Below are 27,598 nucleotides of genomic sequence, written 5' to 3' on the forward strand. Positions count from 1 at the left end.
CGAGCCATTAGATTTTTAACGAGGGTTAACTACCCCCTCGCTAGTTAGCGAGGGGGTAGGGGAGGGGTAGCTAGCTACCCCTCCCCCCTCACACACCGGTGAACTGATTCACTTCGCTTAGAGGTAGGACTTCACAGGGGACAGGGCTGGCAGGCAAGTATGATTAAATAGCTAAGGTTTGTATGATAAGGAAAAATACAAATTATCTACGAATTTGTCATTTGTTCCGTAACCGAAATACAAACCACGCTATTTAAATAGGGTGACTTAACCCTTAGCTAGGGTGGTAATTCCCAGCCTTACTGGCTTTGGCTTTGCCCGGGGACTCAGAATCCGAGTGTGTAGCACTCGAGATAAAGAGTTCCTGCACCTCGCAAGTCCCTTGCTCTGCAAGGAACGTGAGGCCTACGTAAGCTTGTGTGTGAAGGAATGAAGTATGACTCGTCCTAGGAAGTTGACCTGGAATCCTTTAGATGAAATTCTAGGATAGGACGTTCCCAATACCACCTCGTCAGGGTATGGGGGAGGCGACAGTATTATCTCAATACTAGGAACACAAGGAAGCATGGTTTACCTGCAGTGGTTTGAGGTCAGCTGTGCAGAGAACCCAGGATGCTGCTTTCCCCAAGAGAGGGGAGGATGAAGAAAAGAGTAAGGGCCAGGCATACTTTTTCATTCATGCAGACTAAAGCCGGGTAACAATGCCCTCAACCTTCTGCTACTTGTCCATTAAGGAGCCTGAGATTTAGACCAACTGTTGTGCAGCCACCACAGGGCCAATAAAGAACGTATCGAGCCTCCCGTGGGTCACGTCCTGCAGGTAGTGGGCTGTGAAGGTCATTTGACGCTTCCAGACCCCAGCTTGTAGAACCTGCGTCACTGAGTAATTTCTCTTGAAAGCCAGGGACGTAGCGATGCCTCTGACATGTGTGCTCTAGGGCGGCGTGACGGAGGAGGGTCTGGATTCAGGGAATGGTGGATGACCCTGCGAATCCATGCTGAGATGGTGTTCTTAGTGACCCTCCTCTTCATCCTTCCTGTGCTCACAAACAATGCTTGCACTTGAGGACGAACTGCAGCTGTTCTCTCAAGATAGAGCCTCAGACTCCTTACTGGGCACAGTAGGAGATTATTATTATTATTATTACTATCCAAGCTACAACCCTAGTTGGAAAAGCAAGATGCTATAAGCCCAGGGGCTCCAACAGGGAAAAATAGCCCAGTGAGGAAAGGAAATAAGGAAATAAATAAATGAAGAGAACAAATTAACAATAAATCATTCTAAAAACAGTAACGTCAAAACAGACATGTCATATATAAACTATTAACAGCATCAAAAACAAATATGTCATAAATAAACTATAAAAAGACTCATGTCCGCCTGGTCAACAAAAAAGCATTTGCTCCAACTTTGAACTTTTGAAGTTCTACTGATTCAACCACCCGATTAGGAAGATCATTCCACAACTTGGTAACAGCTGGAATAAAACTTCTAGAGTACTGCGTAGTATTGAGTCTCGTGATGGAGAAGGCCTGGCTATTAGAATTAACTGCCTGCCTAGTATTACGAACAGGATAGAATTGTCCAGGGAGATCTGAATGTAAAGGATGGTCAGAGTTATGAAAAATCTTATGCAACATGCATAATGAACTAATTGAACGACGGTGCCAGAGATTAATATCTAGATCAGGAATAAGAAATTTAATAGACCGTAAGTTTCTGTCCAACAAATTAAGATGAGAATCAGCAGCTGAAGACCAAACAGGAGAACAATACTCAAAACAAGGTAGAATGAAAGAATTAAAACACTTCTTCAGAATAGATTGATCACCGAAAATCTTGAAAGACTTTCTCAATAAGCCTATTTTTTGTGCAATTGAAGAAGACAGAGACCTTATATGTTTCTCAAAAGTAAATTTACTGTCGAGAATCACACCTAAAATTTTGAAAGAGTCATACATATTTAAAGAAACATTATCAATACTGAGATCCGGATGTTGAGGAGCCACCGTCCTTGACCTACTTACAATCATACTTTGAGTTTTGTTAGGATTCAACTTCATACCCCATAATTTGCACCATGCACTAATTCTAGCTAAATCTCTATTAAGGGATTCACCAACCCCAGATCTACATTCAGGGGATGGAATTGATGCAAAGAGAGTAGCATCATCTGCATATGCAACAAGCTTGTTTTCTAAGCCAAACCACATGTCATGTGTATATAGTATGAAAAGTAATGGGCCAAGAACACTACCCTGTGGAACACCGGATATCACATTCCTATAATCACTATGGTGCCCATCAACAACAACTCTTTGAGATCTATTACTTAAAAAATCAATAATAATGCTAAGAAACAACCCACCCACTCCCAACTGTTTCAGTTTGAAAACAAGGGCCTCATGATTAACACGGTCAAAGGCAGCACTAAAATCAAGGCCAATCATACGAACTTCCCGACCACAATCAAGGGATTTCTGTACAGCATTGGAGATTGTAAGAAGGGCATCACATGCTCCAAGGCCTTTACGAAAACCAAATTGCAAACTAGGGAGTAGATGATTACCTTCAGCAAACCTATTAAGACGTTTTGCCAGAAGACGTTCAAAAACTTTAGATAATATGGGAGTTATGGAAATTGGGCGGTAATCAGTGGGACTTGAGCTACCACAAACACATTTACATAGAGGAGTAACATTACCAATTCTCCAACTAGTGCTAAAAGCTCCTCTTCTTGCTAACTTGCGCAAAATAACAGATAACTTTGGAGCTAAGAAATCTGCTGTCTTTATAAAAAACAAAGGAAAAATACCATTTGGGTCTACACCTCCATAAGCATCAAGGTCCATCAACAGAGCTTTAATCTCACGAGATCGAAAAGCTAAACTAGTTAGTTTAGCCTCAGGAAAACAGGAATGAGGAAGTTCAAGTTTTTCATTACTCTGTTTACTGTCAAAAACATCAGCCAAAAGGGTTGCCTTTTCCTTTGGACAGTGAGTGACTGAGCCATCTGGTTTAAGTAAAGGAGGAACTGTTGCATCTACACCAAAGAGTGCAGATTTAAGGGTAGACCACCATTTATGTTCCTGAGTTGTACCAGAAAGTGTTTCTTTTATGGTTAAATTGTACTCCTTTTCAGTTGAGACATAAACTCTCTGAGCAAAAGCTCGAAGCTGAGTATAGTTGTTCCAGGTCAAATCTGATCTGTTCCCCTTCCAAAGATGATAGGCCTCCTGTTTCTCCAAATAAGCACGTCTACAATCATCATTGAACCACGGTTTGTCCTTCACTCGATACCTTAGCACACGAGAAGGGATACGCCTATCAATTATGTTGACTAGATGGTCTGGGTCATCTGTTACAGAACGGAGACTCGAGATCCTGAAGGAGTCAAACCGTGGGTCCGGAACCCCAGGATTTTGAGTCTTAGCCACAAACTCAGGGACGAACCTGAATGTTACCTCCCCCCATCCCCTTGAATGGGAGATGTCGTACGAGAGACCATGAAGTTCACTGACTCGCTTGGCTGAGGCCAAAGCGAGTAGGAACACCGTCTTCCAAGTCAGGTGACGATCAGAAGCCTGGCGTAATGGTTCAAACGGAGGTCTCTTAAGAGACCTGAAGACTCGAACCACGTTCCATGGAGGAGGTATCACTTCCGACTGAGGGCAGGTAAGCTCGTAGCTTCGTATGAGTAGAGAAAGTTCCAGCGAGGAGGAAATGTCCATTCCTTTCAGCCTGAAGGCCAGGCTTAAGGCTGAGCGATAGCCTTTCACTGCCAAGACTGAAAGGCTAATTTCTTCCCGCAAATACACAAGAAACTCTGCTATTGCTGGAATAGTGGCATCGAGGGGAGAGATACCCCTTCCACGACACCAACCACAGAAGACTCTCCACTTCACCTGGTTGGTAGACCCCTGCGGATGACTTTCGCAGGTGCCCAGACATCCTTTCCGCAACTTGTTGAGAAAAGCCTCTCTTTGTGAGGAGATGCTGGATAGTCTCCAGGCGTGAAGCCGAAGCGATGCTATGGCTTTGTGGAAGATGTTGCAGTGTGGTTGCTTGAGTAGCTCATGTCGTGGAGGGAGTTCTCTTGGTAGTTCCGTCAGGAGCTGCAGAAGGTCCGGGAACCACTCTGCATGATGCCATAGCGGAGCTATTAAGGTCATTGACAGGTTGACCGATATTCTGGTCTTGTTGAGTACCCTTCTTATCAGACAGAACGGTGGGAAGGCATAAACGTCGATGTTGTCCCACCGTTGTTGGAAGGCATCTTGCCAGAGTGCCTTGGGGTCCGGGACTGGGGAACAGTACAGCGGAAGCTTGAAGTTCAAGGCTGTCACGAACGGGTCCAACGTCGGGGAACCCCACAAAGTCAGGACTTTGTTGGCTACTAGAGGATCCAAAGACCACTCGGTACTCACTATCTGCCATGCTCTGCTCAGACTGTTGGCAAGCGCATTCCTTTTGCCCGGAATGAAGCGAGCCGATAGTGGAATCTAGTGGACTTCGGTCCATCTCAGTATCTCTACTGCAAGATGGGATAAGTGTTGTGAAAAGGTACCTCCCTGCTTGTTGATGTAAGCCACTACCATGGTGCTGTCGTTCATCACCACCACGAAGTGACCCGCCAGGGTCTGTTGGAACTGCTGAAGTGCCAGATATACGGCCTTCATCTCTAGCAGATTTATGTGAAGGCACTTTTCTGATTCTGACCATAGGCCTGACATCCTGTGGTTCAGAACGTGGGCCCCCCACCCTTCTTTTGGAGCGTCCGAGAACAGCATCAAATCCGGGGGGAGGACGAGAAGATCCACTCCCTTTCGGAGGTTTTCGTCTGTCACCCACCACTGAAGGTCCGTCCGTTCCGCAGGACCCATAGGGACCAGAATGTCCGGGGAATTGTGGCCTTGATTCCACCGGGACTTGAGCCGCCATTGTAGGGATCTCATCCTGAGGCGGCCGTTTGGAACTAGACGGGCCAAAGAGGAAAGGTGACCTAGGAGACGTAACCACGATTGGGCTGGAAGCTCTTCTCGTCTGAGGAAAGGATCTGCAACCCTCCTCAGCCTTGCTATCCTGTCATCTGATGGAAAGGCTTTGTGGAGATTAGTGTCCAATATCATGCCTAGATATACCAGTCGTTGAGATGGAAGCAGAGAAGACTTCTCGAGATTTACCATGATCCCTAGATCTTGGCAAAGTCCCAGAAGTTTGTCTCGGTGTCGAAGAAGGGTCGACTCCGAGTCTGCCAGGATCAGCCAGTCGTCTAGATAACAGAGGAGACGGATGCCGATCCTGTGTGCCCACGAAGAGATCAGGGTGAACACTCTGGTGAATACCTGGGGTGCTGTGGAGAGACCGAAACACAGCACCTTGAACTGGTAGATATTGTTGTCTACGCTGAATCTTAAGTACTTCCTGGAAGACGGATGATTGGGATCTGGAAGTACGCGTCCTTCAGATCCAGTGTACACATGAAGTCTTGCAGTCTCATTGCAAGTTTGACCGTGTCTGCTGTCTCCATGCTGAACGGAGTTTGTTTGACAAACTTGTTCAGAGCTGAGAGGTCGATGACTGGTCTCCAGCCTCCAGACGCCTTCTTTACAAGAAAGAGTCGACTGAAGAAGCCTGGGGAGCCGTCGACGACCTCCTGGAGAGCATCCTTCTTGAGTATGGTCTCGACTTCTGCCCGTAGGGCTAGCCCCTTTGCCAGCTGGCATAGGAGCTCAATGACACTGGATTCGCTGTCAGGGGAGGAAGAGATGTTATGAACGGGACGCGATATCCCTGACTGATCAAGGAGATCGTCCAGGAATCGGCCCCGAGTTGCTGCCACCTGAATGTACAACTTTGCAGGCATCCCCCCACTGGTGGACATGCAGGGGGATTGCCACTCCTAGCGTTTGCGGCCTCGGGCGCTCCCTCTAGGATTCCTGCCTCCCCTGGAGGACTTTCTGCTCTTCTTGTCTTTGACAGGAAAGGGCTGCTGCTTGGACACTGTCGTCTTTGCTGCCGCTGCCGGTTTCGTCGTCTTGGACTGGCGAGGTTGTTGAGGTGCTGGAGGTTTGTAGGGCTTTGTTGTAAGAGCCCTTTGGAGAAGAGAATCATGGTTCGATTTTCTCCACCTCTCAGCTGCCTGTTCCACATCCTTGGGCTCAAACAAACTCTTTCCCAGGAGGGAAGAGTGTCTGAGCTTGCAAACATCCACGGCTGGGACCTTCGAGTGGAACCTCTCGGCCACCGCATCACGTCGCCTAAGGATCGAGTTTGCCCACAAGTTCGAGACTTGGCGGGCCAGAAACTCAATGTGCGTGTGCCCGAAAGGAGGAAGGTCTCCAGGGTCTTCCTGGTGCTCTCCTTGGACAGATCCTCGGATCGCAGCAGGATGCCCAGAGACCCCAGCCAGACATCCAGCCACGAAGTGGCCTGCATGGCACACTTTGCGACCTTCTCCTGACTCAGGATCTCTGTTGCCGGGAACGTCACTTGCCGGCTAGAGAGTCTCTCAAGAGAGACTCCCCTGGTAAGCTCTTCCACAGAGTGGTGGAGTGGAAGAGCTAAACAAGACTTCTCCATGATCTCAAAATACCTCCTCTGTTGAACACGAGGAGGTGGGAGGAGCTTGTTGCCAGCATTGGAACGGCTGGAGGAGGCGAGCTCGGAGAGCTGGCCCTCAACCTTATCCCTGGCACTCTTCACCCCTTGGGACCAAGGCAAAGCCGCACTGGCCTTAGAGGGTTTCTGAATGCCAAAGACTCGGTCCAGGACCGTGTCCTTGCCCTCACAAGGGGCGATCTCAGGGTCCTTGAACCCGTTGAGATGCCTCATCAGAGTCAAGACTTGTCAGAAGGCATGCTCTGATTCTTGCTGCTCTCCTCCTGGTGAACTGGCAGCAAAGTCTCCTGTCCCCAGATGCTCTACTTGGGGGGACACGTGGACGTTCTCCTGGGGTCTCGCTGGCTCTGGTCGAATCCTGGAAGAAGACTTCGGGATAGTCTTCGAGTCCTTCGGTTCCCTTCTAGGAGGGATGCAGGACTCCAGCAATGAAGTCTGAGGGCTCTTCTCCTCCCCAACACGGGACGATTCTCCTACTCGCGGTGGGGTTTCTCCCATTGGTGCGGTGAGAGAAGGTCTCACCTCGGTAAATTCCCCTGAGGACGGAAAAGCTTCGTCCACAGGAGAAGGAGAGAACGTCTGTGGGGGGGAAAGAGCCTTCCTTACGGACTTCTTAGGAGCCAGCTTGACCCTGGGAGAAGTCACCACGATCTCTACTCCTCTCTTCCTCTTCAGTGGGGTCGGAGCTGCCGTTGGTTTGAGACCCAAATCAGCGAAGGCAGGCTTAACAGCCTGGACGACAGCTCTGATAAGGGACCCAAACCACGGCTGATTACTGACAGACGCAGGCAGTGTCAGAGACTCCCGCTGGAGGGAAGGGGATCGGACGATCCTTCGGAGTAGATACCACAGGGCCTGCCTGAAAAGAAAAGGAAGAAGATTGGTGCCTAGACCTCCCTGAAGACTTCCCCTCCTCCTGCGAGCGCGCTGTTCTGCGCTTGCGGGGAGGGGGGGGACCGTGAAGAAGATGACCTGACTGCTCTTGGTCCTGGAGGCTCGCTAGGGAGCTCGCGTTGCGAAAGCCGGAGGGAATCGTGCTTGGGCTCGCGCGATGGAACAATCCCAGGTTCGCGCGCGGAGATGAAAGCGCGAGCGAGGGAGCGCGAGGGCGCGCGGGGGAGGGCGCGCGGGCGAGGGAGCGCTGGCAAGGGAGCGCATGGGCGAGGGAGCGCGTGGACGCGCGGGCGAGGGAGCGCGCGGGCGAGGGAGCGCGTGGGCGCGCGGGCGAGGGAGCGCGTGGGCGTGCAAGCGAGGGAGCGCGTGGGCGCGCGGGCGAGGGAGCGCGTGGGCGCGCGGGCGAGGAAGCGCGTGGGCGCGCGGGCGAGGGAGCGTGGGCGAGTGTTGGCAACCAGAAGAATGACGGCGTGCAGGCGAACGACGGCGTACAGGCGAACGACGGCGTGCAGGCGAACGACGGCGTGCAGGCGAGCGATGGCACACAGGTGAGCGACTGCGCACAGGTGAGGTTGTGCGTGGGCGCGCAGGTGATCTTCGGCGAGCAGGCTCGTGGACGCGTGGGCGTGCTGGAGAGTGATGGCGTACAGGCGATGGAGCGCGCGGGCGCGCAGGCGATGGAGCGCGCGGGCACGCAGGCGATCGCTGGCGTGCAGGTGCGCGATCTGGAGAAGACAGTAGATACCACAGGGCCTGCCTGAAAAGAAAAGGAAGAAGATTGGTGCCTAGACCTCCCTGAAGACTTCCCCTCCTCCTGCGAGCGCGCTGTTCTGCGCTTGCGGGGAGGGGGGGGACCGTGAAGAAGATGACCTGACTGCTCTCGGTCCTGGATGCTCGCTAGGGAGCTCGCGTTGCGAAACCCGGAGGGAATCGTGCTTGGGCTCGCGCGATGGAACAATCCCAGGTTCGCGCACGGAGATGAAAGCGCGGGCGCGCGAGCGAGGGAGCGCGCGGGCGCGCAAGCGAGGGAGCGCGAGGGCACGCGGGCGAGGGAGCGCGTGGGCACGCGGGCGAGGGAGCGCGTGGGCGCGCAAGCGAGGGAGCGCGTGGGCGCGCGGGCGAGGGAGCGCGTGGGCGCGCGGGCGAGGGAGCGTGAATGACGGCGCGCAGGCGAACGACGGCGTGCAGGCGAGCGATGGCACACAGGAGAGCGATGGCGCGCAGGACGAGCAGATGAGCGACTGCGCACAGGTGAGGTTGTGCGTGGGCGCGCAGGTGATCTTCGGCGAGCAGGCTCGTGGGCGCGTGGGCGTGCTGGAGAGTGATGGCGTGCAGGCGATGGAGCGCGCGGGCACGCAGGCGATGGAGCGCGCGGGCGCGCAGGCGATCGCTGGCGTGCAGGTGCGCGATCTGGAGAAGACAGATGGGGCGCAGAACCAGCAGGCGTAGAAGTGCGTGAAGGAGACTGCTCGTGGGCGTGTGGGTGCGTAGTGTCCCGTCTCCCTCTGGAAGTGCGCACGGTAAGAGCTGATACCTGTGCGCACGAAGGTGACCGCGCAGGCGAGGGTTGACGAGAGGGCGAGTTCCGAGGGCACGCAGGTGATCACTGGCGAGAAGGCGAAGGATGAGACTTCTTTCCTACGCCCAGATCCGGAGATCGTGGGTGCGCAGGGGAAGTTCGCTGGCGAGCTGGAGATCGTGGCCGCGCAGGATATCGTGGGCGCGCGTGGCGCGTATCAGGATCAGGGCGCGCAGATGTGCGCTGGCGAGGAGATCGCTGGCGTACAGGAGATCGCTGACGCGCAGGCAAGCGCTTGCGCGCAGGTGAGCGCTAGCGAGCAGGAGATCGATGGCGAGCAGAAGAGCGCTGACATGTCGACTCTGCCATAGGAGATCACTGGCGCGTTGTTTCAGGCACAGGATGACTCTCAGCAACAGCAGGAACAGGAAAGCAGAGATTGTGGGCACACAGGTGAAACCTGGCACTTAAGGGACTTGCTCACATTGTGAGACAAGCCCTTTTGCCCCGAAGGGACCGGTGCCCGTTGGATAACGGGGTGCGTGGGCGCCCACTGCGCATCAGCTGCCAGGAACAGTGAAGGAAGATCAGCAGGTCTGGCAGGCGTAGGAGATCGCGGACGATCTGCAGAGAGGTCCAGTGATGCGGCTGCAACGGTCAACTCACGTTGAGGAGAATCCTCTGCGGGGGATGGCGAGGGCGAGGAGCCGAAGAGGCGTCTCCTAACTCCCTTGTGGGGAGATGGAAGACCTCTACGGCGAAGAGGAGGGCGAGCCTTGCGGCGAAGACGACCTCTGGGAGCAGGAACACCATCGTCGGTCCTCCAATGAGGAGACTCTGTCTGTGAACTCCCCCGAGGGGGAGAATCACCTGCAGGAGAGACCGTTGGACTCAGCTCCTCCCTCGAAGGATGTTCAGAGGGGGGAACTGAGCCTTCAGCAACATCAGCACCCAAGGCAGGGGTTTGACCCGACCCGTCGGAACCCTCTGCCACAACAACGTCGACGATAGACAGAGGGTCAACCTCCGCTATCACCGGCGACTGTTTGACAGCTGCACCCAACTGGATCAAGTCAAACAGGGCTTCCCTGGAGGGCGAACCCTTAAGCCCCAAGGAAGCCCAAAGCTGCAATAAATCATCATTATTCACAGAAACAGATAAATCCTCCCCTGGAAGAGGAGGAGGAGCTGCCTCGCTATGGGAGGCAACTCCCTCTCCCGAACCCCGAGGTCGGTCAACAAAAGAACGGCCTACGCTACCACTCGACGGCCTCTCACGAGAGACCGATCGAGTGGGAGCTTCGGAGGAGGTTCGGGCAACGGAAGAAGAGTCCTTGGAATTTTCCTTCTTCAAGGAAACCCTTGAAGGAGAAAGATCCCGCTTAGACTTCTTCTTCCGTCGTCGGGAAAACCTCTCCTACTGGGAGGTAGACCACTCCCTGCACTCACTGCACACTTTATCTTTATCACACCGTTGACCTCTGCAGAACGGACACAAGGTGTGAGGGTCCGTCTCGACCGCCGACATATAAGTCCCACAAGGGCAGTCGGGTAAACCAGGGCACTTCCGCGTGATAAAGAGAGAGGCCAACTTCCGAACACACAACTGAAAGAGAAAGCAAAAAATATTAAGGCTGTCAATATGCGAGGGTGAGAGCAGACACATCTGACCATCACCCGAGCCAAAAGCGAAGTGAATCAGTTCACCGGTGTGTGAGGGGGGAGGGGTAGCTAGCTACCCCTCCCCTACCCCCTCGCTAACTAGCGAGGGGGTAATTAATCCTCGTTAAAAATCTAATGGCTCGTCATTCAGCTACGCCGAAAGTAATACCCCTATTTAAATAGCGTGGTTTGTATTTCGGTTACGGAACAAACTATGCTAAGCAGGTTCATGAACTGAAGCAGTTTGTGGTAGCGGCAGGTAGTGTATTAAAACCTGTCGTCTAAGTACTGCGATGAACAGTTAATTGATTGGGACTATCAATTACAGTAAAGGGAAAAGGTGTCGACACTTCCGGTGTGATACCTTTTAAGTGAGTGTTACCATGGTAACACTAAGTCTGTTCAAAATCTCAGGTGTGGAATTATACAGATAACACTTGTGCCGTGTGTACGTAGTACACAGTGTTGATAGGATACAACATTTACAGAAATTTTAAAGGAAAATTTATTAAAATTTTTCATTCTTAGAGTGGCACTCATCATTTCTTCCCTTTCAAGGAGGGAAAAATAATTTCTGTATACGTTGCACGTATAATTCTTTTAACATGTTACATTCGCTTCACTCGTTATCCCATTTAGTTATTTATTAGAAATAAATGTCTATTAGAATGTAATTGGGTCCTATTTTGCCCGGCAATTTGCACATTGCCTTATTTTTTGTTTGGGTTCCCCCAGGTCCCTCAGTGTGAGGCACCTCGTATATCCACCAGAGAGTTGCTAATGCATCTTCCGGTGTATTTTGCATCTTCCAGTCTTGGATGGTCTGGGATGCATCTTAGGTAGTTATCGAGCTTATTCTTAAACACATCTACGCTCACTCCTGATATGTTTCTTAGATGAGCTGGCAGCACATTAAATAGTCGCTGCATTATCGATGCTGGTGCGTAGTGGATTAATGTCCTGTGTGCCTTCCTTAGTTTTTCCTGGTATATTTTTTGGCACTATTAATCTACCTCGGCTTGCTCTTTCTGATATTTTTAGCTCCATGATGTTTTCAGTAATTCCTTCTATTTGCTTCCATGCTTGTATTATCATGTAGCTTTCTCTTTTCCTTTCTAGACTGTATAGTTTTAAAATTTGCAGTCTTTCCCAGTAGTCAAGGTCCTTAACTTCTTCTATTCTAGCAGTATAGGACCTTTGTACACTCTCTATTTGTGCAATATCCTTTTGGTAGTGTGGGTACCATATCACATTGCAGTACTCGAGTGTACTACGTACATAAGTTTTGTAAAGCATAATCATGTGTTCAGCTTTTCTTGTTTTAAAGTGTCTGAATAACATTCCCATTTTTGCTTTACATTTAGCCAACAGTGTTGCTATTTGGCCGTTGCATAACATATTCCTATTTAACATTACACCAAGGTCTTTAATTGCTTCCTTGTTTGTGATTGTCTCGTTATTAGGTCCCTTGTATGCACATACCATTCCTTCTCTGTTTCCATAATTCATTGATTCGAATTTATCGGAGTTAAATACCATCCTATTTATCTCCGCCCATTCATATATTTTGTTTAGATCTCTTTGTAGTGAGTTCCTATCTTCATCACAAGTAATTTCTCTATTTATTCTTGTGTCATCGGCGAAACTTCTCACTACAGAGTTTTCAACATCACAGTCTATGTCTGAGATCATAATAACAAACAGCAGTGCAGCTAATACCGTACCTTGTGGCACGCCAGATTTCTTTGACTTACTCATTTAAGTAAATCTCATATCATTGTATGCTTATAAACAATGGATATAATTGACACTGATATTGTTCCGACAATATATACAAACCGTGAGACCGTTTGTATACCTGGTGAATACTTATGTTAGTTCATACAATATATGCTAACCCTGAGGCCCCTTTTCTACAATCTAGTATGACTCTTCCCCGTAGGGGGGCAGGAAGCACTAACATCGTCTATGATTAGTGGTAATGACGGATAACGGTAACGTCATTTGTCTCAATGGTCCAGATGACCATAGAAAAATTGTCCAAAGGTTAAGGCACTGATGAAAATCCACAGATACAGTAATTTCTAGTAATTCTCTGGTAAACTTCCATCAGGACAACATGGCTTGAGCCCAAAAAACGGATTTTGAGCAAAGCGAAAAATCTATTTTTGGGTGAAATAGCCATGTCGTCCTAATGGACCCACCCTCCTTTTCTATGTAAAAGGCCTTTGCAGAATCCCTCCCGAAACTAGTATATCTGTAGCACCATGCTCAAGGCTACAAGGAATGTCCGCCATCTTGGATATGGCGCCGTCTTGATACTCAATAGCAGTATGGGAAATAGGGTAACCTTGATAACGGCTCCCCTTCCAAAATTGCCACTCTTCCCCCTTGAAGCGAAAACGCTATTCGGGGAGAAGATCGCTACGTGTTGTATCAAGATATACGTCCCCTGATTTATGCGATATCCTTAAGAGAATGTTAAGGATATTCGCGCCAGGAGTTGGAATTCTGGAGACCTAAAGGTAAATTCTCTGGGAATATCACTGTAGTTCATATATCCCTTGGAAGCTACTATTAGGAACCTTCCATCAGAATAACATGGCTATCTCACCCAAAAATAGATTTTTCGCTTCGCTCAAAATCCGTTTATATATTGCTGAGAGTGAATTTATTGGGAGGTGATTTTTCAGGTCTTTTGTGTTTCCCTTTATGTGAATTAATATGATATAATTTTTCCAAACTGTAGATATGGATTATTCTTGCAAACATTTTGTGTAAAGGTCTACAAGTTTTACTATTATGAAATCTTTTTCATCAATTATTAAATCAATTGTTATCCCATATATATATATATATATATATATATATATATATATATATATATATATATATATATATATACAGTACATTCTTTCCCACTGTTCTCTCAACATTAAAGGGGTTGGTTACCTGATGCACCCCCTAAAATGCCTTCTATTAAAGGCATTCTCTTCCATCAAATCTCTTCTCTCCTGATAAACCTTCACCTTATCTTACCATCTAATTCTTTGCCTCCCTCTCGATCTTCTTTCCCAGCCCTAACAGGTTTCTCCCAAGCCCTCCTCTCTCCCTCTCCAACACCATCTCAGTTGTGATACACTTTTCACCTCTATAGGCTAATCTAAAGGACATCAATTTTTCTTATTCTATTATTTTGCAATCTTTCAACCACTAATATTCCCTTAAGCTGTCTCAACTTTTCATCTTTATTCATTTAAGCTTTGCTTCTGCTTTTCATCTTAGAGTCCATGTTCCCAATACATAGGGTAACACTGTTCTTATTACTGTGCTATAGATCTTAATTTTAGCTTGATTGGCATTTTCTTATCACATAACTCTCCCGCTACCTCCCTGCATTTCCACCAGGGTGCTTTTATCTGAACTATTCTTAATTTCAGTCTTATATCATCTCTTCCCACTTACAGTAGATCCCAAGTAACTAAATTGTTCCATCTGTTTTATGACCAAGCCACTACTTTCATGTATGACTCTCCTGTCCCTTCATTTCTTACTGCTCACCATAAATTCAGTCTTATCCACATTTACCCTCAAACCACCCCTCTCCAAAAACTCGAGTCACTCTACAACCCTTCTATGTAAGTCTTCTTCATTTTCAGCAGTATTCACAAAATCATCTACATATAGCATCTCTCACAACTCTTCATTTCTGTGCTCTTCACTTAACACATCCATGACCATCCCAAATAAAAATGCAAACCCCCTGGTGTAATCCAACACTAACTTCAAGGTTTTTGTTTCCCTAACTGATGTAATTACTTGTCCTTGTTCTTTTGTACATAATCTTAACAATTCTATCCAATCTCTCAGGAACTTTTCTCTTCAAGCACCAAAACATAATTTCTCTCGTAGGTAGTAGGTTGGCCAAGGCTCCAGCCACCTGTTGAGATACTACCGCTAGTGTGTTATGGGGTCTTTTTGACTGGCCAGACAGTACTACATTGGATCCTTCTCTCTGGTTACGGTTCATTTTCCCTTTGCCTACACGCACACTGAATAGTCTGGCCTATTCTTTGCATATTCTCTTCTGTCCTCATACACCTGACAACACAGATTACCAAATAATTCTTCTTCACTCAAGGGGTTACTGCACTGTAATTGTTCAGTGGCCACTTTCCTCTTGGTAAGGGTAGAAGAGACTCTTTAACTATGGTAAGCAGCTCTTCTAGGAGAAGGACACTCCAAAATCAAACCATTGTTCTCTAGTCTTGGGTAGTGCCATAACCTCTGTACCATGGTCTTCCACTGCCTTGGTTTAGAGTTCTCTTGCTTGAGGGTACACTCAAGCACACTCTTCTATTTTAATTCTATTCCTATTGTTTTGTTAAAGTTTTTATAGTTTATATAGGATATATTTATTTTGTTGTTATTCTTCCTGAAATATTTCATTTTCCTTTTTTCCTTTCTTCACTGAGCTATTCTCCCTGTTGGAGGCTCCTGGGCTTATAGCATCCTGCTTTTCCAACTAGGCTTAGCAAGTAATAATAATAATAATAACAATACTATATCATAAGCTTTCTCTACATCTACAAAAGTACAAAGAGCAGGTTTCAGTCTAGCCTCTCTCCCTGTAGCTGCCTTATCATAATAATATTATCCACAGTCCTTCTTCCCATAATGAATCCATACTGCTGTCTCCCAATCTTTATAACCTCTCTCTATCTCTCATTTAGTACCCTTTCAAATACATTCAAACTATGCTCTGTTAGCTTAATTTCCCCATAGTTATCACATTCCATGATGTCACCTTTTTGCTTGAATATAGATACCATTAGATTTTCCTTCCCGTCTTTAGACATTATTTCATATTCTCATATTGCTCTTAATAAACTCCACATCAATTCTTCCCCTTCTGAAACTAGTATCTTGACCCTTTCAATCTGGAACTTGGATAGACTGGCATTTTACCATTTATCATTTTATTTAATGCACTGCTTCACTTATGTATTCTGTATCTCCATCAATGTAAATTTTCATCTGCAACCTTGATGACTCAAGTTACCCAAAAGTCTTTTCCTCAAGTTTGAAATCTGAAGATATGTTTTCTCTTTCCCTTGTTGCAAGTCTTTCATTCAATTGTTCTACCCTTCTTCCCATAATTATACCTATTTTCCTCCTTGAATTGCTTTTCTCTTCCCTGTACCATTTCTCTGCACACTGCGCACGCCTTACTTTTGAGCTCCTAATTGCCTTTGAATTTCTTTTAAGTGTCCTGCACCTGTCTGTTCCACCACTACTTTTCTCCTTTCAACACACCATATCTGCTGGTTCTTTCCACTAATCCCTCTGTTTCCTTACCTGTTGCTGGAGTATCCTCTATTTTAGTTTTCACGCATACCCATGTTGCTCATTTTGTCTCTTAGTGTTATTCCCATCATTATTCTTCTCATAGTTCTTTGAGTTGTAACTAACTTTTGTTCTACGTCTTTAGTAAGACTCTAAGTTTCTGATGTATAAGTTTATACTGGTAGGACCATCTGATTAAATAGTCTGGCCTATTTTTTCCACATTCTTCTCTTTCCTCATACACCTGACAATTGAGATTATCAAACAGCTTCCCTGCACTCAAGCGGTTAACTACTACACTGTAATTGTTCAGTGGTATCTTTCCTCTTGGTAAGGGTAGAAAGTACTTTTTAGCTATGGTATGCAGCTCTTCTAGGACACTCCAAAATCAAACCATTGTTCTCTAGTCTTGAATGCCATAGCCTCTATCCCATGGCCTTCCACTGTCTTGGGGTAGAGTTTTCTTGCTTGAGGGTACAATGGGGCACACTATTCTATCTTAATTCTCTTCCCCTTGTTTTTTTCAAGTTTTTATAGTTTATATTTGAAAAATTTAATCTAATACTACTGTTCATAAAGTATTCTATCTTAATTCATTACTTCTCTTATAGTTTATTCCCTATTTCTTTAATTTTCCCCATTGGAGCGCTTGGTCTCATAGCATTCTGTTTTTTCAATTAGGGTTGTAGCTTAGCTCATGATAATAATGATAATAAAATAATACTCTATGTGCTGGCTTAAGCCTTCATCTCAGCTTAATAATTTTGCTGGCCAAGTACTCTATCCCTCATTTTCTAGGGAATTTCAAATGTCATCAGCTACAATGGGCTAATAAGAAGACTAAAAATTAAGAAGAAAAAATAGTAGTCCCAGTAATGAATGAAATTTTCTTGTCAAGTACAGTTTGCTATATTATTTACATTAATATTTCCCATATTATTGAAGACATATTGCCAAAACATAAATGTTGGGAATGTACTCTTTGTTGTGAGGTAATGAAAAGAAACTAAGTAGCATTGATGATCGGGCAAAATAAAATTTGAGGTGTGTGAAACTCAGAAGAAAACCCAATTCAATAAAAAGTAAATTGGAAATATAATACAGTACTACAAAAATTGTAATATGGTAAATAGGTTGTAGAGTTGGGCTCCTATAAATTCCAAAAACATTACATATCATAATGTTCTATGGTATATGTAAATCTCTGAATGGTTTCTCAATTTTAAAAACAAGAAAGGTGTGAAGTAGCAGTAGTGGTTCAACTATCCGTCAGACAAGGCAAGCTTCTATCATAAAAATGTGAGTTGCTGGCTTGATGTCTTGGAAATATTATCCACAAACACCTTATTTAATGCACTGCTTCACTTATGTATTCTGTATCTCCATCAATGTAAATTTTCATCTGCAATTGCGCTATCTTGTGGGTAGTGGAAATGAGTACCAAAAATCATTGCTCAATTAGATTTATGAAAACGAAGCATGAACGGATGTGAAGAAGGAAATAAAGCAAGTCCAGCTATGACACATAAGTGGGGCGCTGCAAAGACTCTTGTAATTCCTACATTGCACAGCATGATTCATGGCACTAGACAAGAAATAAATGACTCAGCAGGGAGAGTGCCAGACCGGGAATTTTCTCTCCGATATTCCTGAGTTAAAAGTGTACTCACTCCATGCCCATGGAAGGCCTATCATTATATTTGGTAGCCATTTTCAAGATTTGCTCTCTCGTGATTGATTTGCAACAAACAAGGTGCCTTGATCTTGTTTAGTTATGGCGAGTCATGGAGGTATGACCTAGGCATTCTCAAAATGGCAGAGAAAGGACAGTGTCAATGTATTTCCATTAGTTCTCATTTGTCAGGCTCATATTAGATTAATTACTCAGGACGAATACAGGCAGTACTTTCCCCCTATATCTGAAAAGGAGGAAGCTCAGCCCATAAGCCCTTGAAGAGATGAAAGAAAGGTGGTTTTAACCATCTTAGAGTCAACAACTTTAATTACAACAGAGGAAAAGAGAAAGCAACTTCATATGAACAGCCCAAGCAATATGAGTATGAAGTCGAAACTTCCGGAATCCAAGTTATGATTACTCTTTTATACTGGTTTCCTCTATGAAAAATTAAGTGCTAAAAGTAGATAGCCACTGCGATTGTAGGTTGAAGGGATACCTGCATACTACTATATTCTAATGTAGTTTGCTATTCACACAGTGAGTGCTTTAAAGCACTAAGGATTGTTTGATGATTTTACACAAATTAACTAAAGAAGAAAAAATTAAGAGATCCACCAATGTTACAACACCTTGAAAAATTGAAACTTCCCAACAGTAAGGAAAGGAATCTGTTTCAACCTCATTACAATAACATAAAACTTCACAAGACTTTAGTTCCCTCTTATACGTTATTACAAAAGTATTAGAAATGCTAGTACTGTACAAGTCAAAGCAAGTAAAGTATAAAACAGCAATGGACACATTAACAGGATAATTTTGAGTTTTCTCTTGAGAAAAAGAGGTAAATATGATAAAAAAAAAGAGGAAAATTGGGATAAAAATTGCTGAAAATCAAGTGAAATTAAGATCAGCAGCTCAAATCTCTTCAAAATACCTACATTATCTGTCTTTATGACATACCTCATAAATCCATGTTTCAGGACTCCCTTTTAATTTAATTTTGTAATTTTCAGTTTGACTGTGATAAGTTGAAGTAGTGATCTACACCTATAAACCACACTTATGTGCGTTAATCATATTACCAGAATCTCGGTGGAGCCATTATAGAGATTTCATAAGATTTGGTACACAGCAGTCTTGTGTGTATTCTGAGGACAAAATTTTCCCACAACTGCTATTGGTTTAATTTTATTTGTATATTAAATATAAATATATTATATACTGTCAGTCCTGTGAGAAAGGTTTATATTTCCAAATATTAAATGATAATGTTGAGAGTAAGTCACTGCAATGATATCAGGTGTAGTATGTAAATATAGGTGTCGCTATAGTCTAGACAAGAGTTTCTGGTGGTTTCTTGAAATTAATTACATCTCCAATTGTACTCAATACATACTAGTTTACCCCAGATTTGTAAACATTTTAAGAATCACCTGTACCTTTCTTGATTTCTAAAGAAACTTCTCTCAGTCAAGTATATAAAGGACACCAGGCATTTTACATGAGACTTGCATATATCATAGCTGAATTAACATCACTGTATTGTTGTGAAGACTGCTATTTATAGTCTTTGATAATGGGGTGAAGACTGCTATTTATAGTCTTTGATAATGGGGTGAAGACTGCTATTTATAGTCTTTGATAATGTGGAGAAATTTTTTCATGTTTTGATTTATTTTCATGCCAGTTTTGGATCACTGCTGATTTAAACAAATCAGAAATCTTGGAAGAACAGATAACATTTGAACTGTGTTGCTGATTTTATCACTGACATTATATTATTCGTTCTGGAAACTCATTCAGAATTCGTTGTTGGATTTTTTCATCATAATGACGTCATCTGAACTCAAATCATAGAGACATTAAAACTCTGGCCTGTATCATTATATAAATTTAGGTAAATCTTTATTAATAGGTGAATTATAAATACTTTTGTTAATCCTTGAAAAAATGTAAATATAATTTCATCAGTTTTAAAATATACAGGTAATGATTGTTATGTCTTAATTTTTTTTCACTGTCACTGTTTGGCTTTTTTCTTTTCTAAAATTTAAAAAACATCTGAGATTTTATATCATCTAAATTTTGATAGAGCTGACCATAACACATGGTCAAGTAAGCAGTAAGATCATGGGGTCAATAATCATATCAAGCACAGTATACCAACTGCAACTGCTCTGCCTTACTGAAGGACACCCAACAGTAATGGATTTAGGGCCCAGCACTAGAGCTGGGAAGGCCATTTGACAATGCGGTGCAATTATGAGAAAAACCTCCTGTTGCACCATGGAATAAAAGTTGAAAAGGTCGGACAACAAGGGGGTCGAAAGAAATCTGGAATGAGGGGAAAGCAAAAAGGCTAGAAAGAGAGCACAGCTAAGGGCCAAAGGAATGCTCCAGAGACCTCAAGTCATCCCATGCGCACTGATGGCTCTTACAACAAACTCAACCCCCAAAACAGAATTTCTTAAAAGGGAACCCCAATATTCAAAGAGGGATGCACATTTATGCCCACATGATTATTTTTAGCATACTAAAGAGGAATTTGTGGGCTTTACCATTGATGAAATTTTATTTCATTTTGTTATTTCTTTTCAAAAGTCGTCAACATTTATTAATTCAGTACTGTGATAAGAAGAGAAAGGGCTTAACTTAAAAAAATGAGACATTTTACCTTTATTTATATAAAATCATTTATTCTAAAATAATATATATTCTATGACCCTACTACAGTACATTTCAAAATGAAAGGTATTTATGCATATCACAAAATACTAATACGAGACATAAATAAAATACAGTATAGTATCACAAAAGACTACATTTGAACTATTGAAATAAACTAACTTTTAAATTGACAGAAATTACAGAGGTATATTTGCATGCTTCTTCCACGGATTACTCAATTTTTTCGTAGCCAGCTTGTCTAGATCTTGACAAATTCTCCGCCTGGTTACTCGAGGCTCGATTATATCATCGACAAAACCTGAAATTAAAAGTGTGCAAAATTAGAAACAATTTTCTGAAATTAAAAGTGTGCAAAATTAGAAACAATTTTCAGTTTCAATGGATGTAATAATATAACTTTAATGAAAATTTATTGCCATCCTAGGCATTGACACATCATGTACCTGCCATTATGAACAAGAAAAGAACTGAGGATTTATTGCCACCCTAGGCTTTGACACATTATTTACCTGCCATTATGAACAAGAAAAGAACTGAAGATTTATTGCCACCCTACGCTTTGACACATTATTTACCTGCCATTATGAACAAGAAAAGAACTGAAGATTTATTGCCACCCTACGCTTTGACACATTATTTACCTGCCATTATGAACAAGAAAAGAACTGAGGATTTATTGCCACCCTAGGCTTTGACACATTATTTATCTGCCATTATGAACAAGAAAAGAACTGAGGATTTATTGCCATCCTAGGCATTGACACATTATTTACCTGCCATTATAAACAAGAAAAAACTGAGAATTTATTGCCATCCTAGACAATGACACATCATTTACCTACCATTATAAACAAGAAAAAACTGAGAATTTATTGCCATCCTAGACAATGACACATCATTTACCTACCATTATAAACAAGAAAAAACTGAGAATTTATTGCCATCCTAGGCAATGACTCGTCATTTACCTACCATTATAAGCAAGAAAAAACTGAAGTCTAAATCCCCTCATTTTCTATGGGATACTCCTTACGTTGAGCTTTGCAGAATGCACCATAAACTACTGAAAACTGTATACACTCTATGTACAGTAGATATAGTGTGTGATTAATAAGTTTACAACAAAAAATTATCTACTAGTTAATAAAAATTGGGGGAAGAGGTACAAAAAAGCTCAAGTAAATGTCTAGAATTTTTGGAGAAGTGCTATGTCTTTTGAATGGCCCTTCCTTACAAGATTATCAAACATGGGTGGTTAAGAACCATCACTGACAGGACACAAGAGGAGCGCAAGTCTTGTTGATATAATATTACAGTAGCTTAGTTATAGTGCTTAAAAGTTTGAAGAAGTCAAAACAAAAATTAATTATTATTCGTAGAATTAACCACACCACTTTCAATTTACTGAATTAAAGATAAAAAGAATGAATAGGTAATTATTACTCAAATTGTCTGTGCCTACTATACATAAAGCAATCATTATGCCACGTTATCTACTAGATCCCTTCTTTATTGCCAATGTAAGCCAGGGGTCCATAAAAATACAAAATAAAAAAGAAAATTTTGATCAGGAACCAAGTCTAAGCAAGAACTCTGATAGCCTAAAAGAGTTTGTTCGAGCTACCTGATTTCAAAACATGTTAGCGTAAATTTAAACAAATCTAACTAACACCCTTTTTAATGCTCTTCATAAAATAACTCTCAATTCACTTTTTAACATTCCTTTCAATTAATTTCCTATCAAGAACCAAGCAGCAAGGACTAGCCTGGTCTTCCTATAAACATTCACTATTGTAGGTTCATGAATGTGTCAAATTTTCATGTTTAAAATAGCTGTAACAGGAAAGACTTTCTAACCTCTAATCATAGATTAGCTAAGCCTATACAGTACCCTGTACTATCAAGTACTCTTTAGGTATTCACTAATTTCAGATGAATTCTTATTGACTGATGACAATATAATATGTCTTTAAGGGCTATGTAAAGTATAAATAAGGTGGGCACTAACTCAAATATTAGCCTACCTCTCACAGCTGCTGGGAATGGGTTGCTAAACTTCTCCATGTATTCTGCTTCATACTTTGATACATTATCTTTACCACGATATAGTATAGACACTGCACCTTTTACTCCCATTACTGCTACCTGGAAAATATCTTTTGATAAATAAGAATAAAATGGAGATAAAAGACAAATTTTAGATCTATATGAAACAACAGTGATTTACATTACCCACTAGTTATGAAAATAATAAAAAGTTCAAGTACCAACATAAGCAAGGATAGCAAGTTTGAAAACACAAACACCTACTGATTAGTGTATTTACAATTTATCAACACTGGTTTCTCAAGAAAGTAGAATAATACCTCTGCAGTGGGCCAAGTGTAGTTTACGTCTCCTCTCAAGTGCTTAGAAGACATGACATCATAGGCACCCCCATAAGCCTGCAAATATATGGTGAAGGACATCCAATTTAATATATCTTATACAGTGAACCCTCGTTTATCGCGGTAGATAGGTTCCAGTCGCGGCCGCGATAGGTGAAAATCCGCGAAGTAGTGACACCATATTTACCTATTTATTCAACATGTATATTCAGACTTTTAAAACCTTCCCTTGTACGTAGTACTGTTAACAAACTACCCTTTAATGTACAGAACACTTAATGCATGTACTACAGTACCCTAAACTAAAACAGGCACAAATATTAAAGGTGATTTTATATCATGCATTTCCTAAACAGCACGATAAAAAATGGCAACCAATGTTTTCTTTACATTTATCTCTGATCATAATGAAGAAACAAACTGGAGGTAGAGCTTTGCTTATTACCCAGACATATTTCCCATACTTTTCCCTTAGAACTACATCACATCTTCCTACTTTAGATATATATATATATATATATATATATATATATATATATATATATATATATATATATATGTGTGTGTGTGTGTATATATATATATATATAGATATATATTTATATGTATACACAGATACATACCTACATATATACATAAATACGTGCATACATATATATATATATATATATATATATATATATATATATATATATATATATATATATATATATATATATATATATATATTACTGTATATATATGGGTTATGGAAAAAATCCGAAGTGGTGAATCCGCGATGGTCGAACCGCGAAGTAGCGAGGGTTCACTGTAGGTAAAAAAATTCTTATAAACCACCTCAAAACCTATATCATAAACCAATCATTATTCACAAAGCCTATTTCCCTCAATTTGAACAGTAACACTATATCCACAGTCCAAAAATAGTCATATAAAAAACTAGCTAAGAGCTGTCCTCCTATTAAGCAGTGGTACTTCACACTCGCCAACATCACTTTTTTATCAAGACACATTCCAAGTACTATGTCCTTACTTTTTAGTAAAAAAAACAAACTTTAATATTCTCAGGTCCAACTAGTGTCATTGGTCTCCCTACATTCCTTCAGTTTGATAGAAAGATTTGATAGAATTTCAACATCATTACTACTCATTAAGTTTACCTTCATCCCAGTTGCAAATGATAACAATACTCTTGGGATACATCGGAAGGTGCAGTCCCTGATTTGTCACAAGTTTACAGAATGCTCAAGTCTTGTATGTCACAGAAGTAAATCCTTCCTATGGATGATAAAAACATTCAAGTTTCCTCTTTCCCAATACCTTGATCTTTTAACCAGTCCAGAAATTTTCTAGTTATTCATTAAAAAGCCATATTGCCTAACTCTTGAGCTTTAAAGGTTATCATCGTTCATATTTGTTATCTTATCCTGGGGTTATCTCTTCTCTAGAACAACTTTTCTCTTGTCAGTTAGTGGTGATAGTTCTCCTACATCCCCACATAATCACATAATGGTCCCACATCACATATACCCAGGCACTTCTCCCCCATAATGGTAATGGCATAAATTATCTTCCAAAAATTCAGTTCCAAAAGTTTACAGCATAAATGTATCTTTTGTAAAGTACAGGACCAATTCTAGAAACAGGTGTAGGCTATGCTCCACTGGGACAGCTGAAGACAGCAATGTAAGTAGTAGGTAGTAGGTTGGCCAGAGCATCAGCCACCAATTGAGATACTACTGCTAGAGAGTTATGGGGTCCTTTAACTGGCCAGACAGTACTACGTTGGATCTTTCTCTCTGGTTACAGTTCATTTTCCCTTTGCCTACATATACACCGAAGAGTCTGGCCTATTCTTTACATTTTCTCCTCTGTCCTCATACACCCAACACACAGATTACCAAACAATTCTTCTTCTCTCACGGGGTTAACTATACGCTTTAATTGGTCAGTAGCTACTTTCCTCTGAGTAAGGGTAGAAGAGAGACTTTAGCTATGGTAAGCAGCTCTTCTAGGAGAATGATACTCCAAAATCAAACTATTGTTCTCTAGTCTTGGGTAGTGCCATAGTCTCTGTACCATGGTCTTCCACTGTCTTGAATTAGAGTTCTCTTGCTTGAGGGTACACTCAGGCACACTATTCTATCTTATTTCTCTTCCTCATGTTTTGTTAAAGTTTCTATAGCTTAAATACGATATATTTATTCCAATGTTGTTACTGTACTTGAAATATTCTATTTCTCCTTGTTTCCTTTCCTCACTGGGTTACTTTCCCTGTTGGAGACCATGGGATCATAGCATGTCCTGCTTTTCCAACTAGGGTTGTAGCTTAGCAAGTAATAATAATAATAATAATAATAATAATAATAATAATAATAATAATAGATGTCATTTCCGGTCGTCATACCTCCTAATGCACGGTTAGCTACTTGCAAGGAAAGGAAGCAGTCATGTTCAGTTCAATGATTAGCAGAGGTACTGGGACCCCCTCCGCTCTGGCATTCCTTCTCACACACAATGCTCCCTCTGAGGCCCTAGTTTAAGTGCTTAAGCCTAAACTTGCCTAACTCAAGGAGTGGACAATGTCCCTCTGAAGTGCGCTCCCTCTTAATGGGAGAAGGGTCTAAGTGCATTGAGGAAGGGAATGGTGGCTTTCTCTATCCAGCTCTCTGGCCCGCTGTTTAGCAATATTCCTAGGAGAGTGCAAGGGTAGCCTACCCTGGCGTACTATCCTTGCCCAAGACGACCCATAAGGAATAGCTGGGATGAGTACACATGCTGGCTCTGTTCCTGGGGAGGAAAATACCTTAGCACTATTCCTTTTGTGCATTACGTCTTTGAAGGAGCGAGGAAAATCGTGCTGCCAATCTGATTCGTCTGAGAAACTTAGGTCGTAATCATCTTCCTCTCCCAACTCAGACTGTATCCGTTTTCCTCTTCTTCACAAAAGACAAGGCCTTCCTTGTGCCCTTTCTAGGAGACCTAGCCCTAAGAATGTCCAAGTGAGAACCCAAAGAGGAAGAAAGTTCTAGTCTCTTCTTCAGATGCCCCAATGAGGTCCATAAACAGCTTTGATATAGGGGAGCCTTTGAGGGCCAACGAGGACAACCTTACCTTGAGCACCTCTTCACTCATCACAAACATGGAAAGGATCACCAGAGATCAAAGAGGGGCCCCAGCAACTGACGGAGACCCATGGGCTAACTCGTGTACCCGACATTCTGGTGTGTAGGGGCCAGCATCCTTACACAATCCTTCTACTAATGCTGTGGAGGGAGATGCATGCATGTTAGAAGAGCTTAGAGACGAAGGGATGGGTAAGGCAGTCTCTACTGCTGTGTTTCGTCATAACCAGAGCACTTCCTAATCCCACATAGTTGCTCCATTGGACCAGCCACTTGAGGTAGCCAATCGACTGACTCGGGAAAGTAACCATCTCGGAAAGGTTCACCTCTCTCTGGGGAGGAATCATACTGTTTGTCTTCCTCCTCTGCAGCCACCATACCTGACTGGTATCTAGGAGGGTTGTAAGTTATAAATCTTTCACATTTAGCCAGAAAAATAAAAGGTCCTCAGAGAGAAACATTGCTCTTTGCTGTAGTTAGTACTTGCAAAAAAAAAACGGATTTATACATTTTGCAAGTCATTCTTTGTCGAGTTTACGTCATGTGTCTTATGACGTCACATTTCTGGTGGAAGGGGACCGGGCAAACCGAATGATATCCTTTCATCATGTTACCGAGTAATCTTATTACAGTATTCCCATCATCGAAACATCGAGTAACGATATCAAGTGTTTTAGTGGTTATGAGAATAGTACTACTTACTGTAAATTTAAGAAAAAATAGTCTGATGATGTCATATTCTTGCGGAAGGCAAATGGCAAATCAAGTGATTTCCTTTTGATATGTTACAAATATTCCCATAATCAAAACATCGACTAATGATACAAAGAATTTCTGATAATGTTCAAAGAAATGTGAAGATTTAACAGGGAATTAAAATTCAAAATTCGAAGACGAGAGAGAGAGAGAGAGAGAGAGAGAGAGAGAGAGAGAGAGAGAGAGAAAGAAACATATTCATATGATAACTAATGCTTATGTAATATTTATTATGAAGATATTTCGAATAAGAAAATTACATAAACAACGCTATGTGCACATAATCACAGTACAGTAGCGTGACCTTGAGATCAGCTGATGGCCTACCAAAAGTAAAACCAAAGTAATTGTTGAATGTTGAAATGCTCCCGAAGTTAAAAAATAGCATACAAACATGCTTTAATAAACCCCAATTAAACACAGTAATTTATAGTGAAATATGAAGGCTTAATATTAAACTAGAATGAAGCTTTAAAGATGAACTAGCCGTACGAACATACACACAGAAAAAGAGAGAGAACATATTTGTATGGTTAATAATAATGGCTATAAACTAAGTACAGTATACGAAAACTATGATATCACGTAACATACTGGTGCTGATATAATATTCATCATGAATATATTTCAAATAAATTAAGAAATTATATAAACAACACGCCATTTGCATGTGCGCATTATCTCGATACGTAGCGGGACCTTCAGATCAACAGCACAGTATTATAAACTAATTAGTATTATAAACTAATAAATGTATAAATCTACAATCAAAAGGATCAAAATAACACAAAATTGTATCACACAAAAAAATAATCAAAAGGGGGTTGGAAATAGAAATAAGGTAGCATACAAGCCAACTAAAAATGAAAAACAAAAGAGATTTACTGTGGATGCCTTGCCTTAATCTTACATCCAATATCA

The 27,598-nt window shown here is 42.6% G+C and overlaps 1 protein-coding gene across 1 annotated transcript; it reads right to left on the reverse strand.

The window, feature by feature from the left end:
* Positions 1 to 20,385: 20,385 nt before the first annotated feature.
* LOC137624976 (propionyl-CoA carboxylase beta chain, mitochondrial-like) lies at positions 20,386 to 22,849 on the reverse strand. The gene is made up of 3 exons (XM_068355907.1): positions 22,776 to 22,849; positions 22,434 to 22,554; positions 20,386 to 20,707 (listed from the first exon to the last, which is right to left on the reverse strand). Exons 1-3 carry the CDS (start codon positions 22,827 to 22,829, stop codon positions 20,586 to 20,588), a joined length of 297 nt encoding a protein of 98 aa, XP_068212008.1. The 5' UTR covers positions 22,830 to 22,849; the 3' UTR covers positions 20,386 to 20,585.
* Positions 22,850 to 27,598: the final 4,749 nt, after the last annotated feature.

This window comes from Palaemon carinicauda, chromosome 31 (assembly GCF_036898095.1).
Source record: "Palaemon carinicauda isolate YSFRI2023 chromosome 31, ASM3689809v2, whole genome shotgun sequence".
Lineage (NCBI taxonomy): Eukaryota > Metazoa > Arthropoda > Malacostraca > Decapoda > Palaemonidae > Palaemon > Palaemon carinicauda.

What these genes read in the sequence shown, in the direction of transcription:
- LOC137624976 (XM_068355907.1), bottom strand. Translation starts at nt 22,829, where the DNA reads ATGTCTTCTAAGCACTTGAGAGGAGACGTAAACTACACTTGGCCCACT. An exon ending in ACACTTGGCCCACTGCAGAG is followed by an intron (nt 22,555 to 22,775) that starts GTATTATTCTAC and finishes GATATTTTCCAG; the next exon opens with GTAGCAGTAATGGGAGTAAA. An exon ending in ATTCCCAGCAGCTGTGAGAG is followed by an intron (nt 20,708 to 22,433) that starts GTAGGCTAATAT and finishes TTTTAATTTCAG; the next exon opens with GTTTTGTCGATGATATAATC.